The sequence below is a fragment of the Diprion similis genome, chromosome 11, assembly GCF_021155765.1.
Source record: "Diprion similis isolate iyDipSimi1 chromosome 11, iyDipSimi1.1, whole genome shotgun sequence".
Lineage (NCBI taxonomy): Eukaryota > Metazoa > Arthropoda > Insecta > Hymenoptera > Diprionidae > Diprion > Diprion similis.
In genome coordinates, this window is record NC_060115.1 from 11,556,617 (window position 1) to 11,575,254 (window position 18,638).

At 36.7% G+C, this 18,638-nt stretch overlaps 1 protein-coding gene across 3 annotated transcripts in view; it reads left to right on the forward strand.

Moving 5' to 3' along the window:
- The window catches only part of LOC124412407 (LIM domain only protein 3-like), a 98,266-nt gene extending 85,251 nt beyond the window's left edge, over window positions 1–13,015 (forward strand). For all 3 annotated transcript variants that reach the window (XM_046892257.1, XM_046892256.1, XM_046892255.1), the window contains 4 exons: window positions 1,174–1,285; window positions 1,814–2,077; window positions 11,494–11,746; window positions 12,609–13,015. In XM_046892257.1, coding sequence (XP_046748213.1) covers window positions 1,197–1,285; window positions 1,814–2,077; window positions 11,494–11,746; window positions 12,609–12,755 — 753 coding nt within the window. In that variant the 5' untranslated portion in view covers window positions 1,174–1,196 and the 3' untranslated portion in view covers window positions 12,756–13,015. The remainder of the gene's footprint in view (window positions 1–1,173; window positions 1,286–1,813; window positions 2,078–11,493; window positions 11,747–12,608) is intronic.
- Window positions 13,016–18,638: the final 5,623 nt, after the last annotated feature.

The window sequence follows — 18,638 nt, forward strand, 5'->3', positions numbered from 1 at the left end:
GTGCAGACAGATGTACAAATAAATGAAAAATAATCTCTTATTTGCTTTAGGGGCAAATAAAACTGGTTCCTTTATCTAATTTTCAGCCGTTCCTTTACTCCGCTTCGTTTTCATCCTTCCTTTGTTTCTTATGTCGATTTACTTTCTGCTTGGTTAAAGTTTTATAAATTACACAAGTTTTCCACGTTGGATAAAAACGTCGCTTTCGCAGTCTGATTTGCCAATAGAGAGGATATACAGAACTTTAAAAAGGTTGGGATAAGTGAAACACACTCTTCCGCTTTCCACTATCAGTTCAGGCTCTTCCAAACTCCGAACAACTCACTGGAATTCTTCAGATCCTTTCCCTCTGGTTCTTCCTTCCTTTTCTTTGCTCCGCCTGTTCCATCTGCTTTTTTGTTATTTCAGTCCATCTGATTCATTGAACGAGTCCGAATTTTCGTCGTCAAAAAAGTAAAGTAACGGAGAACGAATCGTTTCGACCTTTTATTATATAAATATATACCTAATGCGAGAAACAATTACCCGAGCACCTTGCGGTGCGATAATTTGAAAGAAAACTCCGCCTTACAAGTCATCGCATACTCTATTAAACATCACTGTACGGCTATAATCCTCCGGCATTAGCTGCCGGCTATTAATCAACCCGAAGGACATGGTGACGAAGGCAGTTTCGCGCTGCAACTCTCATATCTGAGCAATCGATTCGAACCTTACGTGACTAAACATGTTGCAGGACTTATTATAACCCCCAAAGGACATTCTTATCGAGATTTTTATTACTCCGTGCGTATCATGCGCCGGAAATTACCCTCCAACGGTCGAAAGGGACCCTGAGTTTAATTTATCAGCTTTGTAAGAAGTTCTAACGTGTTAATAGATTTTTTTTTTTTTTTTCTTACTCCACGAATTTGCAGAGAAATGAGGAATTTTCGCAGGGTTGATTCGATCACAGTTTTCAATATCTGCATATTTTCTTTCAACCCTCTTAGTTTGCTTATCCACGAAATGCGACGTGCGTTTGCGCCGTTCGAACCCGCAACCCGCAGTACATGCCTGCGGTGCAGGGTGCCGCACGATAGGCGTTTCGGGAAATTGATACGAGAGAGAAAATCGCTGATTGATCTAGTTTGACTGTAATTAATGAGATTTGTCTGATTTTTTTTGTTTCAGAAAGTGGTATAGTTCAGATCACGATGACGATGGATGTGAGCAAGTCGGAGACTAATAAAAATGGCTCCACGCAGCAGGAATGTGCCGGGTGTGGGAAAACTATTACGGAAAGGTGAGCAAACGCCGAATGAATTTTCGAATTTCATAGTCGGTTAAATCTTGAATACTTGAATCTACCACGATCCAGAGTTTTTAAGAATCATGCCACGTTCTGATGTATCTTAAATTTTATATACAAAAAGTGGAGAAGTCAAAAGAAGAAGAATAGAAATCAGGTTCATTGCATTCCAAACAATTATTGCCACTGGATTTGGATCTCAAAAGTTTTTCATTCTTAGAATTTCAACACTGTTCCTTAATAACTCGGGTGATTTTTATTTTTTTTTACCGATTCAATCATGTTTTACTGCTTGATCTTAATTATTCCGGTTCTTCGAATCATTTTAATTACCTTTACGTCACGCAGTTCTTGTAAAGACTGAATCGGTTTCACTTTTCTTGACCGCACAAAACCCATTAGCCGTATATCGAGATTGTCTCTGAAACGTATCGATCCTAACCGCAATAAAGAAGACAATCAACGCCTCGTAACCGATTTTCAAATTTCGTCTATAAAATTAACCGCCTTCTGTTTCCACAGGTATCTACTCAAGGCCTTGGACCTGTTCTGGCATGAAGATTGCCTGAAATGTGGATGCTGCGACTGTCGTCTGGGTGAAGTTGGCTCCACCTTATACACGAAAGCGAACCTCATACTCTGCAAAAGAGATTACCTCAGGCTCTTCGGTAACACTGGATACTGTGCAGCTTGCAGCAAGGTCATACCGGCCTTCGAGATGGTGATGAGAGCCAGGGCGAATGTTTATCATTTGGAGTGCTTCGCATGCCAGCAGTGCAACCACCGGTAAGTTACTTTGAATCGTCATCTCGAGGTTATAAATGCTCTTCATTTAGATGATCAGGGGTTGTTTGAAGAAGACGTTGAAGAAGGTCAATTCATACTTCGTCAACCTTATATCCGACACCCTTGCTGATAGAAATGACACAAAAGAAGTCAGATCGATTGACAGTTTGAGCAATATGCTTTTTGAAGTCTAAAAAGATTCAATTTCGTTGCTCTTTCTCTCTGACTTCGACTTTTCTCATTATCCGGACGGAAATGATTTGAAAAAATTTATTTCATCTTCGTCATTGAAATCAGAAAATAACCAACTTCAGGTCTTTAAAAAATGTGTGAATTTGAACTTCAGTTTTGCCAAAAATTCAAGTAACCTTGAGCAACTCTTGTATGGGTACAATATTCCATTTCTTCATATTCCGCGTGTTTGAAGTGACGTTTAAAAATCAGAACGTGATTTAATATTGTAACCGTTATCAACATCCGTTGTGTTTTTTTTTTTCATTCAGTTTACCTCACGGAGAAATAAGTCCTCCTATGAGGCTCCCAATTGAAAAATCTGTCTTGCGTCGCCAATCTCCATGAAAAATATCCTCCGCTTGAGCTCGCGTGGCTCGTGGATGCGCGATATCGCGTATGCATGTATTCGGCGAAGCTCGGAACCTTCTGCCCACATACACACGCACAAAATCGCGTGTATAAAGTCAGGAATGAATCCGCGACACACATGGACGTCGGCTCATGCACACCTAGATAAAACACGCGACCGGAGGTGGGAGAGAAAAAGACAGGCAGGGATGGTCGCGAGACGCGGTCCACTCCGGGGGTTGCTTTACAGGCCAGCTGGGAAATCACCCTCTATTTCGCCACCCCCCGCACCCCTCGACCATCCCACCATCTCCACAACGCATCGCGATCGAGGCACCGAGCCAGGGGCCAGTTATATAATTATCTAGATACTGCTGACATTTTTGTATCAAATTGCCACGGCACATAGGGCAAGAGATTGCTTCGCAATGGGGTAGCTAAAGGTTACGCTTCAAGTTATTGCCCGCCTGCACACGTAGAAACGTGTTCGGATGTTGTCTCTACACGTTGAGATACGTGTTTACTATGACGCAGGGATCAGTGGACAGTCTGTCTCTATGGTACGTTCCTTCTCAGCTTCACCTAACTTGACATGCAAAAATTATTCGGAAAATTGATAAGAGGAGTCACTGTTTCATTAGCCCGAGAGTTAAACGTTCCTTTTTTACTATATCAAGGCTTTTTGAGGCATAGAAAGTAGACTCTGATCATTTTCAGTCTATATATGACTGCTTGCAATTAACAAGTTGTGGACTATTTTTCAAATTTTTCGTCACAGCTGCACCATAAATAACAGTTTATTTTATAAGTCACGAGAGCTTTCATATTTCTCAGCAATTTTACTGTACATAGTTAAGGATCGAATGTAAATTACCGAATCAATTGCAAACGACTCGATGCGCCGGATAATTTTTAGAAATTTGAATACTACTTTGTACTTACTGAGACACTTATTGCTTGCTTGTAACTGAAAAAAGGACTCGTGACTTGTGGGCTCAGGGCGGGGGGGGGGGGGGGGGGGGGGGGGCGAATTTGCATGGATTACCCGTTATATATTTATACGAAGTGGAATGGAAGCTGAGTGCTCGAAGGTCAACGAGAGAGTCGCGGTCCGCAATTACTCTTGGAAGAAACGCATGGAGATTTATTTTTCATTTCTTATTACCCATTAACTCCTATTGACGTTGGTTGAACAGTCAGTCATACGTATACCGGTTGTTGCAGTAAACTAGAGACCGATTAGATATTAAGGCTGCTGAATCGAGACCGTCAATCAGAGCCAATCACAGAGAGCGTGTCATTGCCAATTTGCCATTTTATTGCGTGGTTTTTCGGGGCTTTTGACAGAGTGAAATACAAGGATAAGAAGACGAGGAAGGATTGTAAATTTTTTATACTACTCTGTACAAATTTCATTTATAGTTCAGTCAAAATAGGTCTGAATTCAAAATATATTTTACAGGAGTTTTCGACACTCGGGAACTCAAATCTGAAGTCATTTTTGAGCTGCGTTCCTGGGGTTTCGAGAAAACAACCAAATTTGACGTTTTTTGAATTTTCCTCGACTCTGTTTACGATATATGAGTACATAATTCTATGTAAAATTCTTCGCTTTACACGGTGGTCAAGTGATTTTTCATCTATCGACATCAGCTTTGAAGGAAAATTACTAAAAACGTTAAATTTGGCTGTTTTCTCAAAACCTCGGCTATGGAGTTCAAAAATGACTTCAGACTTGAGTTCCTGAGGGTCCAAAACAAATATTATGACTGGACTATTACCCTTACTAGCTAACGGACTTATGCAATAGGTATCTATTCATTTTTCACACCGCAGAAAATCCCGACTAGAAGTGTTAACGTATATCTACTTTGAAACCCATTTCAAACCGTTGGTATTAACCTTACATTTTTGTAAGTCCAGGCTATGAAAAAGTTTTCACATTGAGTAAAATATGTGCCAAAGCTTCTTTTCCTTCTCGATTAGATTCATCGCGAGACAAATCAGCCGGAATTAAAAGCAAATAGATCACAGTTGCGAAGCCAGTCAGGGATTGAAAGTGTATTCGTCGTGATAAAAATGGGTTGGCGAAGGTGGCGGAAGGTGAAAACCGGCGTAAAATACAAAAAGCTTGTAAAACTGGATAGGGGGTGGAACGGGCGAGCAGCTTATTGGACCGGGGGTGCAGTTTCAAGCCTGCAATAGTAATAGCTCGTCCAAGCGTGCAACAAACGTTGTACAGCTTCTCAAACAATGCGCGAACAAAAGAGCATCAATTTTACGTTTTTATCGTCCCGTATTGTCTATCTTTGACAATGCGCGCCTCGTATACCATTTCCGTTATACCCGACATGTCGTTTCTGTCTCTACGTCTCCACCAACTCGCCGATATTTGGACGCTTATACTGTATAGGTGTAAATAATGGAGGTATACTTGATAACGCGTTCGCCAAATCACTGATAACTATCAACTTTTAGATACATGGAGTAGAGATGGACGTTGAGGAAGAATGACTGATTATGTTAAATTTAGCTTCAGCTGTGAAAATATGAAAACAAATGCACCGTTGATGACGCTCGGGCTATAAGGAATGGCGGGGCAAAGTGGGCCTCTTAAGAAAATAATGCCTAAAATCAGAACAAAATGTTTTAGACTAATTATGATTTTGAGATAATTTATTCCGTGTTATTTAATAAATTTTATGGTGCCCACTTTGCCCCACTCTCCCCTATATACCTATTTTTTAGTGTATATGTAATATGCATACAACATTTTATTCTAACAAAGGAAAACTTGCATGAATTCGACCTAAATTGAGAAAACTTTGGGACGAATTTTATATGAGTATCAGGTGACGAAAAAAAATTCCTAAATACTTCTGGATTGTATAAACATTGATTTCGAAAATTGTCCTCAGCTTAACGCTGACTGTTTTGAAATGTTAGATAAACTTCATAGAATCGATCGAGACTATCTTCGGTTTATTTTTAAACTATATAATCCTTATCAAACGAGGTTTGAAAATTCAAATCAATGCATTCAAAATTCAGTACTTTTTTCCTAGTATTCTCGAACGAGTAACCCGGTTACTTAAAGTGCAACGACGTCGAACGACCCCGACGTGTAAAATGTGCGTGATTTTCGCTAAAGTAGCTATAATGCAAGGGTGTAAGATGGGGTAGGCACGGGCTATCGCTGGAGAAATAAGAAAGCCGTTCAAATTTCCCCCGTCGACAAGCTGTCAACTTGCCAATATCTGAAAATATATGAATTCACCGAGAAAGAATCGGGAGCAATATTCGAATGGTTTACGTATACGATACGTGTGTCACAACCAAGTATCAATATTTCCGAGGGGAGGTTTGGGGGAATCTAAAGACGACGCGACGGAGAAATGAAAACGTGAATGCAGAATAGACATACTCGAAAAAATATTGAGGCTTCAGAAATTAAAATAAATTTTGATTTGATTAACCGGGTATATTTCTAAAAATTTTACTTTGAAACTTACCAAGTTCTGAAAGTTCTCTTCAAATCAGTACAAAATGCCGGTTACATGGGGGAGGGGGGCAAAGTGGGCTCCTTAAGAAAATAATGCCTAAAATTAGAGTAAAATTTTTTAGACTAATTATGATTTCTAAATAATTTATTCCGTGTTGTTTCAAAAATTTCAGGCGACCCACTTTGCCCCCAAATTTTTTGAGACGTCAAAAATTTTATGGTGCCCACGTTGCCCCGTCTCCTCTCCTATTTAATTTCGGCTTTCATTGTTGTAATATGCTATACATATAAAATTGTTTCAAATTAGGAAAGTATATACGTGTGTTTTTATTTTTCTGGTACAAGGTTTGAACGTTAATTTTTGCCAAAATAAAAATTCTGCCGAAGTATAGAATTAGTTTTCACAAATAAAATAGAATGATGTATATTTGTTTACATGTTATTTATATGGAAAAAAAGTTACACGCCGTTAGGCAGCTGTTAGACTCAGGGTGGGCACAATTTTTCCCGATCCAATTAAACCCACTGGGTTTCACCCGGAAAAATCGGGTCTAAAATAATATTTTTTTTCTCTTTTATAATTGTTTTTTTTAAGAAACTTGAAAAATATATATTTTTAGGTAACGTGTGTTTATTAAGTTATTTAATTGAGAAAATCTCAAAATGAACGATTGACCTTAAAATAATACCTTACAGTAACTATATCTGAAAGTACCTAAAAAACATGAGCGTGAATTTGCTCGTAGTACACCACATACTAGACGAAAACTAGTAGCGCACTTTCAGAAATCAAAAATCATGTATCACGTGATTTGATGTATACACTACAATATTTATTAATAGTTAATAAAATAACCAATTGGGTTGTCTCACTGATCCCTGGATTTTATAGGGAAAAAAACCTCAAAAAACCGTGATTTCTTTCCTATCCTTGTTAGACTTAAACTAAAAATTGTACATTTTGGGAGAATTTTTTTTCTGTTGCAAAAAACAATGTTTAAACTTCGTTCCAGCAAAAGTAAAAATGTATTGTCCTAATTTGAAATATGTACTCCAATGTACATACCTACATGTATGTATATCAGTTTTTTTTGTCGTTGTTTTTTTTACTGTCGTAGTACAGGAGCAGAAGTTGGCGCGCAATTAGCTGAAACGTGACACGAGCCTGAACTCAGAACTCGCAATTAAACAGCAACAATTATACGAGGGTAACTTTAGACTGTAATAACACGCAATAAAGGGTTGCTTGGAGTAGCTGACTGGGCGTAGGGCGGAGTCTGGAGAGGGAAAACCCTCCCCCTCCTTGGCTAGGGGATGATTTACCGATCCAATTAGCTCCACAGTTACTCTCCTAAAAAGACGTCGGGTCTAATTTAACGGGTGTCCAATTAAAGACTAACCGTACAATTTAAAAATTTGGAATAAATTTTGAGTATACGTGTATATACATGTATTGTATCGTATGTTTGCATGTATATTAGGGTTGCGCAAAAAAACCGAGTATTTTTTTTTTTTTGAGTCTCGTGTGACAAAATGTTAGTTTTTGATGTTCCAAGAGCCCACTCCAAAGGACAGTTCAAAAAAAAATTTTTAAGAGGTAGCTCCACATTTTTTAAAATGTCAGAAATCGTCGAAAAACGATTTTTTTTTTTTAAATTTTTTTTCTCGTTACGGTATAATTTTATAGACAAAAAAAAATAAGTTCCCAAAAGTTTCAGTTCAAAATTTGAATTTTGAAAGGCGCTCATAATTTTTTTTCAATTTTTTGGTGCATTTCTTGAGATGTTTTCGAGCGATCTTTTAATATTCATATTAAAATTTCATCAATTTTTTTCTTTAATTTAGTAAGAAAGAATCGATAACAATACACCACGACATGAATTAAAAATCAAACAAAATACTGAAAATATAATTTTTTTAATTTAATTTTTTGACGATTTTTGACATTTTTTAAAATTTGGAGCGACCTCTTAAAATTTTTTTTTAAGCTGTCCTTTGGAGTGGGCTCTTAAAACATCACAAACTAACATTTTGTCACACGAGACTCAAAAAAAAAAAAAAAATAGTCGGTTTTTTTGACCCACCCTAATATATATATATATATACACTAAACGCATATATATATAAAATTTGCAAACATTTGCAGTAGGATCGAAATAAATTTGTTGGGGAGGGGAGGGCGGTTCTCGCGTAGGTATGCTTAGAAAATCAATGAGAAAATTTATTTTTCCGCTCAATGGTGGATTATTTCTTTTTTTCTTTACTTTTCTTCCAACTCTGAGAAATTACCTTCCAATCGTACCCAAGCAATACAAACATTTTTGATTTCTTTCCAGCCCACGTCATCTATCTTCATCGGTGTTTACACGATAAATCTTGCGCACACTTTATTTTCCTTTAGTGTTCCAATTTCCAATATATACCACCGTTGCCGCATCCCACTTTTCCTCTCCGTGTAGTACGTATAGGTACAAGTTAGAGTTTGAACGATCGCACATGTTTTTTCATCTATTTACATATCCCAGTAGATTTACAAAAGTTTTGTGTACATTCCGTCGACCAGATTTGCAGTAAAGAAAATATATCAACTTTTACGGGGATCAAAATTGTTTTCTTGCGTTGAACACATTTTGCCTTTTTCGTCAAAAAACACACACACATACACACGAAAAATGATTTTTCTTACCAACCAAAATTTCCATTATTTTCGAGCTGAAATACATTCAGGTTTAAATTTTTTGTTTTAAATGTACCTAACAAAAGAAACGGGGTTGAAAATCTCGTGTCTTCTTCATCTCGGAGAAGTGGTAAGATTTTTGGATCTTTCAGTCCAGACATCGATCTACGTGTAAGTTCCTGATACTTCCCATCCATCGAGTGTATATTTGTTTCCAAGTGAGCAACGCGACACTGCACTTAACCCGAGAGTGCAAAAACTGTCAAAGTCGAAAGAAGGTGATCCGAGCGACAGGATATCCGGTCGTAGAAACTTTCCGTGAAAGTCGAAATGGCCGTACAAAATGGCCCGACGGACCAGCGGACGTTCGGTGATCTGCGACTCCGAAGCTGCGGAAAATTTCAATCCGGACAGACCGACGTGGCGTCGGTGAAATTTTAACGCCGGTCCTGCGCGCGGCCATAACGCAGCGTCCCTTCCGTAGCTGGAATTTCGACAGACGAATATATAGACGGTCAGGACTAACGGCATAGATATATAAGCTTGAATAAATAAATTAAATCGCGCTCGGCTTGCTGCTGCTGTTGCAGCAGCTCGCGAGACCTTCCATTAGGATCGCTTTACGGCCATCTCGGGGCTCGCGAAATGTCCTCGAAAGAAAAAATTGTCCTGGATTCAGCTCTGCTTCTTACAGTCACTGCGTGAAGAAGTCTACTGTTGTTGCATAAAGTTGAAGAATATATAGCTTTTTCGATAAACCGGGATCAATATGATGGAGAGAATTTTTTTGACTCATCTTTTTTCGGGAATACAAGTTTTCGAATCATTGAAAAATTGGAAAAAGTGCCCTATATCTTGAATCAAAAATACAAGAAGTATTTTTTTGTCTACACGCGTAAACGCAATTTCGCATATTTTTGCAACTCGGCGGACGCGGAATGCAGTTGCAATCGTTGCATGCAGCTTTTGCTCCGCAGTGATGAACGGCAGGAGTTAGCCAAGGGTGGGAGGGGTGGTAGGTATATGCATGTAGGTATGGGCGCATAACGCGTTGGTCGTAATTCCGCAATCCGTTAATTCAATAATTTCAGTGGAAAGCTTGCCTCGTTATAACGGGATAATAGCTGGCTGAGCCGACGACCCGTCCGCGCGTTGCGATAATTCTGTTTCCCGAACGATTATGAATATCTGCTTCTACCAGCATAACCCTCTACGTCTGCCTCTGTCTCTGCCTGTATTTACCCTGGATTCGCACAAATGCAACCGACGACGATTCGCGAATCGCTGCATTCACTTGCATCCTCCACCTATGCGGAATCGCCGCAAGTTTGCAGTTTCAAATCTGTTTAAAAACGTTTACACGCTCGGAATGGGCAGAATTTCAATACATGGTTGTGGTTGTTATGGTAGAAAGTCTGCGAGTACTAAAATTTTTTATTTTACCCTGAGAAAGAAATGTAGTTCTGCAGGGCATAAAGTGAAAATGAGTTTTGTAGATGCAATCATAAAAATTTTTATGTCTCATGTGTGTATCTACTACTTACTCTTTTTTTTATAATCGTTACTTTTAACTATTTTCTTCCAACTATTGCGATAATTCGATGATGGTGCGGCGATAAATTGATGTTAAGGCCTTATTAGAACGGAAAAAATATCTTTAAGTAATAGCAGGTAGTAAAAAAATTGACATAACGTCGGACAAAGTGAACGAATTGATTTCGCGTTGAAAATATTAAATACTATAGCATCGATAACGATTTTAATCCTACGAAAAATGGTTGCTTGTACCTAATTTTCTTATAATTCAAACGGCGATTGTAACGAAACTCAAGTTTACTAAAATTTCCTGGTACAAACTTGAAAGAATGAAATTCTTCTCAGTGTCTGAAATAAGAAGATACTAATTATGTTGTTGATAAATTTTATCCCTTAATTTATTTCACATTATCTTGTATATATAATACTTTTTATCATCTATACTAGGGTGGCGCGAAAAAACCGATGATTTTTTTTTATAGTCTCGTGTGACAAAATGTTAGTTTTTGATGTTTTAAGAGCCCACTCCAAAGGACAGCTCAAAAAAAAAAAATTTAAGAGGTCGCTCCAAATTTAAAAAAATGTAAAAAATCGTCAAAAAATTAAATTAAAAAAATCATGTTTTCAGTATTTTGTTTAATTTTTAATTCATGTCGTGGTGTATTGTCATCGATTCTTTCTTACTAAATTGAAGAAAGAAAATTTATGAAATTTTAATATGAATATTAAAAGGTCGCTTGAAAAGATCTAAAGAAATGCGCCAAAAAATTGAAAAAAAATTATGAGCGACCTTTCAAAATTCAAATTTTGAACTGAAACTTTCGGGAACTTATTTTTTTTTTGTCTATAAAATTATACCGTAACAAGAAAAAAAAAATTGAAAAAAAAAATTGATTTTTGACGATTTCTAACGTTTCAAAAAATGTGGAGCGACCTCATAAAAATTTTTTTTTTTAACTGTCCTTTGGAGTGGGCTCTTAAAACATCAAAAACTAACATTTAGTCACACGAGACTCAAGAAAAAAAAAAAAAAAAATAGTCGTTTTTTATTTGCGCCACCCTAATCTATACGGTGACACGATGTGTATTATTCTTGTGTTTTCTTTACTGTGCTTACAGATTTTGCGTCGGGGACAGATTTTACCTCTGCGACAATAAAATCCTCTGCGAGTACGACTACGAGGAGAGGCTCGTCTTCGCGAATATGGCGCTTCACCCTCCCGCCTCGCTCGCACACATAAAAAGACAGCTACCCCCGACCCCGACACCCTCTGGACAGAACATGCACCCCAGTCACAGTCCGATGCAGCATCCCCATCAGCCGCCGGGGCCCATGGCCCAGGCGATTGGACAGCATAACCACATCTCGAACGTGAGTATTTTTAGCGCTTTTCTTCGAATTTCCTCTTAGCGGACGATTATTATTGTTGCCTCATTCAGCGAGAGCCTCGAATTTCTACTAACTACTCGACTTTTTCAATGCTCAATGCTCGGCTCGGAAGCTTCTCGGCCAGTAGACTGTTTATGTAGAGCGGAGCTTTAAGCTCTTTATCGGTAGTTGCATGGCTTTGCTTAGCCGCCTTTCTCTCTCTTTCTCTCTCGCTGCGAGATTAAACTAGTTCAATTATTCGGTTCTTACTTATTATACATGCAGCTGTGATTATATTACTTACCCGTATCAAACTTCTAGTGTACCCTTAATAACGATTAACTAATAAACCAAATTTCGGCACACATTGCCTTTTCTGTCTTCTGGACCTTTTTCCAAACGGTTTTCTCTTTATTCACAAATCATTCTGCTCAAAAGTTTTCTTATCTTTTTTTTTTTTTAATTCTTAAAAAATTCTGGGATTTGCAAAATACAAACTTGAAATACAAGTTACAGAAATAAATTTCTGCTCTGAAATCGGGTGTTTAAACTTAACAGGCTTCTTGCATTTTTCTGTTTTGTTTTGTTTTTTTTTCTTTTTAAACTATTTTCTACCGATGAGTTATCGCAAATTTTGAATAAAACATGAATTTTCACAGTGTGACCTAAATAAAATCGTTTACTCTATATAGTTGATTCTGAAATTATTGATAACTAAGTTTTTCTAGTTTGAATAAACGGTTGTTTTCTATAGCTTCAGTCTCACTTCCACGTTTATTTGGATTAAAATTCACCCAAATCGCGATCGGTCGTAAATTTCAATTTATGGCTTACTGATTCGGGTTTGTAATCTGGGATGCTGCAGGGGCAGATATCCGGAGGTCCACCGAACATGAATGGGACCATAGGCGGGCCGAGGGGACCGGGTGACATGAACAATAACGGTCTGTCAGGGCCAGGAATCGGCTCTGTAAAACCTCCGCCAATGTCGATGCCGGCGCCGACGAGCTGAGACGAGGCTGCACCGCCGATGAAAAAGCTAAGGTGTCTCGACGGCTATTGAAACGATCCTGGGTCTACCGACCTCAGACTTTCCTACGGGGAGTCGGAAAAATCTATGCCCCAAAAAATGGGCCCCGACATTACGGGCCTAAATACAGTGTTCGAAATTCTAATGTGAGAGGCAGCAGCCCGCAAAAAGCGATCGACAAGCTTTCAAAGGATTTTCACTTTTAACGCGTGTGAAGAAAATGACGTTTATTTTGATTTTTTTTTTCATCTTTCTAATTGTACGAATTAGATGCGAACAAAATGTTAAATTTTTATTTTTATTTATTTCTTTGTTTTTTCTTCCATTTTTCGTCTCCAAAAACTCGATCGATACGTAGATCGTAGTTGAGTATAAGGTATACCGGAGAAAATTATGTGAAAAAGAAAAACTAATACCAGTGAAATATAAAACGAAAGGTGATTTATAAATAAGGGAAGGTGAACTGAACTTCGAATTGTTGATTGATTTGAAAAAGAGGTGAAAAAAATTATTGGTAATAATAATTTTTTTTTTTTTTTTTTTTTTTTTTTTTTTTTTTTTATTTCTACGTTCGTTGTCTCGAACGAAGTGAGAAAATAATAAATATGTAATACGATGTATTATACGATGTGTAATAATTTTATGTAAGATACTATATATATATATATATATATATATGTATATTGTATATAGGTATATATACCCATACAACATACGCAAACACACACACACACATACATATATACATATATACATGTATATATATGAAAATGAATCTGTAAATAGCTGTACTCTAGGTTACTACGAATGTCTATTTGTAAGTTTAAAAATACGAGTATACGGTCATATTGTTTTATTATTATTACTACTGCAGTCTGTTCGTGGTACGAATCCAAATTCTTGAATACAATTTTCCACTCTCATAATCCGCAAGAAAATATATACGTGATAGTAATTCGTTGCATACAGATTTTTTAAAGAAGGGTATATATACATATATATATATATATGTAATTCAGGAGGGCAAATGTAAGGCCAATAAAATACGACAAGCAGACTGTATCAGACGCGTGCCATGAGGCTCAGAAAATTTTCATCGAGACTCAACTGAATCGTATAATTATACGTGCGAACTTATTTAAGTAATAATCGTAAACGAAATCATGAATGTATGATTGTACATTTTGAACAGGATTTTGTTTTAAAAAATTTCAAATTTCTACGAGATTGGTATAAAAGGTGAAATTCACAAACGGAATGATTTATTTTCGTGGATTCTCAATGTTAAAAGAAAACCCAAAGCAGACGAAGTATCTATCTGGGTTCCATACAGCTGATACCAAAGATTATAATTTAAGGTAAAACGCCCTTCGTTAACGTGAATTTTTTGTTTTTCTAATTAACGATCTTCATACACTCTCTTGGGACAAAAAAAAAAAAAAAAAAAACAACATTCGCGAAACTCGTTTATTCGAGTTTTTTTTTTCCTGCACTTTATTTTCTTTTTTCGATCTTTAAATTTAAATTCGAAGGAGCGCAAAATTTTTAATTACATCGGTGCGAGAAGAAGTTTTGTGATGTGATATTTTTTTTAAAAGAGTTATAACCTGTGACTATACGTAAAGTTTAACTGATACCAGTGCAGTTGATGTACAAGACGTTAACGATTATTATAAGACCGAAATTCACAAGTTATACGTTGTAACGTGGCTTTTTTCCACGCGATATCATGTCGAGCAAGAGAAAAAAAAGTCGGACGAAATTAATACGGAACTGATAATAATTTAACGGAAAATTAATACGAAGAATTACTTGTTTGTTAAATCTTTACGGTAAAAAAAAAAAAGTTCAAAAAACTGCACGACAAAATTACAAAAATGATCGCTAGAAAATTACTGACAATAGTCCTTCGATAATAGTTTTGAAAATACCAGATTACAACGTATAATATAATATATTAAATACATCCCACGGATGTAGTGTAAAGTTTAAATTTCCTACGCGTTGGGACTTTTTTTTTTTTTTTTTTGGAATAAACGCAGCATACAATTTGCTTTATTTATAAGATTTCTACAATAAGATATGTGCGATGACGGTGATTGAAATTTTTCTCTATTTCAGAGGGGCTTTATATCATAGTCATAGATTTATATAATTACCAACCAAAACAAAAATACCTTAATACCAAAAAAACACACATTACATTATAAATATATATATATATATGAGAAAAATTATATATAATATATATATATATATATATAAATACAAAGTTGTGTTATGTATCGCAAAAATTATTCAAATAATAAAATTGACGAAGAGTTGGCTGGATGGTTGATAAAAAATTTTCCAAAAAAAAAATAAACAACAAAAAAACACATATATACACACGAAGCATTGTACATTACACCATTGTATGATTAAGTACAAAAATATTATTATTGTCCTTATTATCATTATTATTATATTGTATAAAAATGAACTATTGTTGTATTTTAGTAGTTTTTAAGAGAAAAAAATTTTCTTTCCCTTTGTTATACATCTGTATATAATATCATTATTACTATTATAATACACTATTAATATAAACATACCTATTATAATTAATAGAATTCCATTACTATTGAAACAAACAAAAAAAAAAAATACATTCATATTAATACTTGATTACCGTGAAATGTCCGCATTGTGTAATATGTCGTTTCTTCGGAATCGAAATATTTTTACCCTCGCTACTGAAAAATCCTTCTACTTTTTTCTTCGCGTCTACGTGAAACGAAAACTCAGTGACTGTAAAAAATCTGGAAAGTGCTTTACGCAATACCTACGTATAACGTTGGTATTCGCTGTAGAGATTAGTTGTTGATATTTCGTTGAAACTGTCTCCACCCCGTCTGTCTTCTTCCGCTATTTTTCAATCTTCCGTAATGAATTCAAAGTTATTCGATTCTCTAGGAGCGTGATTTGCCTAATGTCTTCCAATCCATCGATGCGATGGTGAAGTGGATCTTATCGTTATCGTTATATTATCATCATTATTACTTTACGTTTCGCGAGTTGATCTACTGAAACGACAATTTTTTTAAAGTTCTCATTGACACACATTGTTGGCATTCAAAATTCATCTCAAATTATGTGTAAAGGATTAATTCACGAATCAAATGAGCAATGGATTGAGTAGAAGAAGGAAAAAAAATGGTGAAATGGTAAATTTACAGTTAAAAGTTGTCATTTTCAAATTATTGTCCAGACGTCACTTCAGCAACATCTTTAAAATATCTGTTCGCTTTTTATTTACTTCAACGTGACTTCGACTCTATAATACTGTAGATCCCATAATAGTCCCTCAATCAAATAAAAATGACAATTTATAAAACGAGCACCGCATCGTAATCGCATTAAACAAAATGATTTCGTAGCCGCAAACGAAGTCTCGAAAAAAATGGTATCGCGTGCATTCATCCCCTCTGCATCAAAGATAAGGGATAGAAAAATTTAATTATATTCCGTTGGAAAGGGTCGTTGAAAAATCGCATTAATCATACACCCTCGGCAGGTTTGTTGCGCATCCGCATGTACACACTGCAACCCTTAGGTGTATGCATATCGTAGGCATACCAACACTTACACCCTACGGATAGAAGGAAGATTATTTCCCTTTAAAAATATAATCTAGCCCGAAATGAAATCAGTCGAGGCAATTTCCATCCCCTTTAGGAACGCCGGCGTGTCTGCAGACCGTGAATGCATCCACTCGACTCCGGCTTCTCGGGCTCTCCTCTCCTCTCCTCTCCTCTCCTCTTCTCTTCTCTCCTCACTCTATCGGACGCCCTTGGCTCCCTGCAACCCCCGCAGATTGATGCAGCGGGCAAATGACGCACGCGATTCAACCCTCGGTCTCGAAACCTACCACAACAGCAGCCGCGGCGAGTCTTCTTGTGTCCGCTTGTGCAGATCCTGCGGGATGTCGAACCCCTGCTCGCGGAATTAAAGATCCTACGGATAACCGTGTCATCCACTCTTTTTTTTGGCGATTTGTTGTACGAATACAACCGTCGCGACTGCCAAAAGCCCCGAAGTTATACCAGTCAAAATTATGTTCCGATTTTTCTCTTTTTTTCAACACTTTTCTGTCGCTTTGTTTCCTTACGTTTTACGGAACTGATATTTCTGATGCAGACGAACTATCGCAAAGATTCACCGAGGGGACTTTATGCTGGCTAAAACGGTTTAGAATTAGGCGTGTTTGCTTGACAATTCACTTTGGATACATGAAATAAATCGAGAACAATTCTTCTGAGTTTCTGTAAAAATCTGAGCATGCATCATTTTCACAGGTTTTTCAGAAAACCTGGAATATAAATTTAGATGAAACGTTTTTGTATTGAACTTTTGAAAATATGTTACATTCGTACGAAGCAGAGAAATGAAAAATGATGTATAATATTTTTACTTGTTTCGATTAAACGAGAATATTTTTTTCGCTCCGTTATTTGAAAGACTGCTGTGAATGATTCTTTACAGAGAAAACTGAAATCGCTTAATTGTCAGTTGTCAGTCGGAATTGGAACATCGACAATATTTTCAGATAATTTAAGCAAAATCTAAGACACGTTTTGCTCAGATAAATTGTTGAAATAATTTCTACGGACTTATCAAATTCGAAATTTTGTACTTTTGTTGCAAGGCTTGGAGATTCAGCTTACAGTGTAAAAATTTTGAATAATAATCCAAATCCCTGGGTGTTCAGTTCGTCGCGAGACATCCGTTATTGCTAACAGCATACGGAGACGGATGGAGAGGGTTTGAGATTTTTCAAGAAAGAATTCTTTTGAAACCGAAGTAACTCCCCGAGGCAGTCGCGTGTACCGAGCGTTATGACCCGGACATCCTCTGCGGGGTGAACAGAACTTTACTGCGGTAATATTTCAAATTTTATCGTTCGAAAATGTTGAGAAGACTTTGCCAGAGCTTTGGAATTCACGGGTACGTTTCGCCTGACAAACCGCCTCCTCGTTTTTCCTCCATACTGGTCGTCCTGTTTTTGCCTCAATTATTCCTGACCAACGATCAATATGCCTTGCGAGCATCGGTTTGAATAGTTAACCTGTACGGAACGACCCTTAAACAACAACCACGATCGTAAACAACTTCTTTCAACGAATGTTTTATTCTGTCAAAATAGAAAAACGAAGAGAATAGAAAACAACTGTTCTGTTATTTAACGTTCATTCAAAAATTGAGCTTTTCGTTTTCAAATTTCAAACAGCGAGATCAACATCATCAATAAAAATTGCAGAAACGGTTACATTGATCGATGGTTCGTCATATTTCGAAAATGATATTGTACGAAATTAAAAAAACGAGATTCTGAAAATTTTCCTCTACTGTAATAAACATTTCCCTCGATCTACAGATTTATGAATATTAAAATTCACTCAAAATTAAAATTGACCCGGAAATTGTTCGTTTTTCGATTTTAGGTATTTTCCACACTTATCAGTGTATACTGAAGACCCAGAGGGACAGTTTTAATACAAAGTTTGAAACAAAAATGTAGCAACGAAAGGAAAACTGCGTTTTAAAAAGGTTGAAATGAGCCTTCTACAATTTATCGTAGCAGAAGAATTGCCGTCTCAATAATTATTCAGTGACAGATAACCGACGTAGTGGAATCAACCGTTCACTGTGTCAGAGTGTATTTCCGGTTGATCGACATTCAGAAGTTTCCTCCGCTGTCAATTAGTGACTATTTACGAAACCGTCAATGAAATTTCCCGAGATTTCATACTGAATTTAGACCGCACTTATGTTTCGGTTCAGATAAAATAAAGAGAAGAAAACCATCAAAATTTCAATTGCGGG